General features: G+C 46.5%; 1 protein-coding gene across 1 annotated transcript; it reads right to left on the bottom strand.

The window, feature by feature from the left end:
• Window positions 1-329: 329 nt before the first annotated feature.
• LOC128569109 (histone H2A.V-like) lies at window positions 330-714 on the bottom strand. The gene has a single exon (XM_053567216.1). The coding sequence runs from the start codon at window positions 712-714 to the stop codon at window positions 334-336; it is 381 nt and encodes a 126-aa protein (XP_053423191.1). The 3' UTR covers window positions 330-333.

The following is a 714-nucleotide window of genomic DNA, read 5'->3' as shown; positions in this document are numbered from 1 at the left end:
ACAAAAGGAAACGTCCTTGTTCAGCACATTCGGCCCGTTTCTTGATCTCTTCGTTCAGCTTAGCACACATCCCAGAAGAATTTTGTTTCTCTAGGTCACCAAAACCTCAAAGTCACCTAATACAATGACATCATCTAAGAACACCTTCTCTTCTTTAACAAGAAATAACAGGACATACAGAGGATAAATACAGCAGGCAAATAAGGGCCATCCTATAAATGATGTATCTTTGCCATTTTCTCTCTACTAGCTGAATGTTTTGTGCCAAATCATTTGATTTGTCTTAGGCTCCACATAATGACGAGGAGGAAGACAGTTGGTCAAAGCAATCCTCTAAGCAATTTTCTGCTGTCCCTTCTTTCCAATCAGAGATTTGGGGATGTGAGGGATCACGCCACCTCCAGTTATGGTAGCCTTGAAAAGAGAATCCAATTCTTCGTCACGGCGGATTGCAAGCTGCAAGTGACGTGGAGTGATGCGCTTTACTTTGAGATCCTTGGAAGCACTACCTGCCAGCTCCAGCACCTCAGCAATGAGGTACTCCAGAATTGCGGCACTATACACTGCAGCAGTGGCGCCCACCCTTCCGTGGCTTGTGGTGCGAGTCTTCAAATGTCGGTAGTTGTGGCCCACAGGAAACTGTAGCCCAGCTCTCTGTGAGCCAGATACGGCCTTGGCCTTAGCCTTAGCCTTCCCACTGTCTTTTCCAGCCAT

The sequence above is a fragment of the Nycticebus coucang genome, chromosome 2, assembly GCF_027406575.1.
Source record: "Nycticebus coucang isolate mNycCou1 chromosome 2, mNycCou1.pri, whole genome shotgun sequence".
Taxonomy (NCBI): Eukaryota; Metazoa; Chordata; class Mammalia; order Primates; family Lorisidae; genus Nycticebus; species Nycticebus coucang.
Note: the sequence above shows the minus strand (reverse complement) of the source record. Positions and strands in the feature narration are given on the sequence as shown.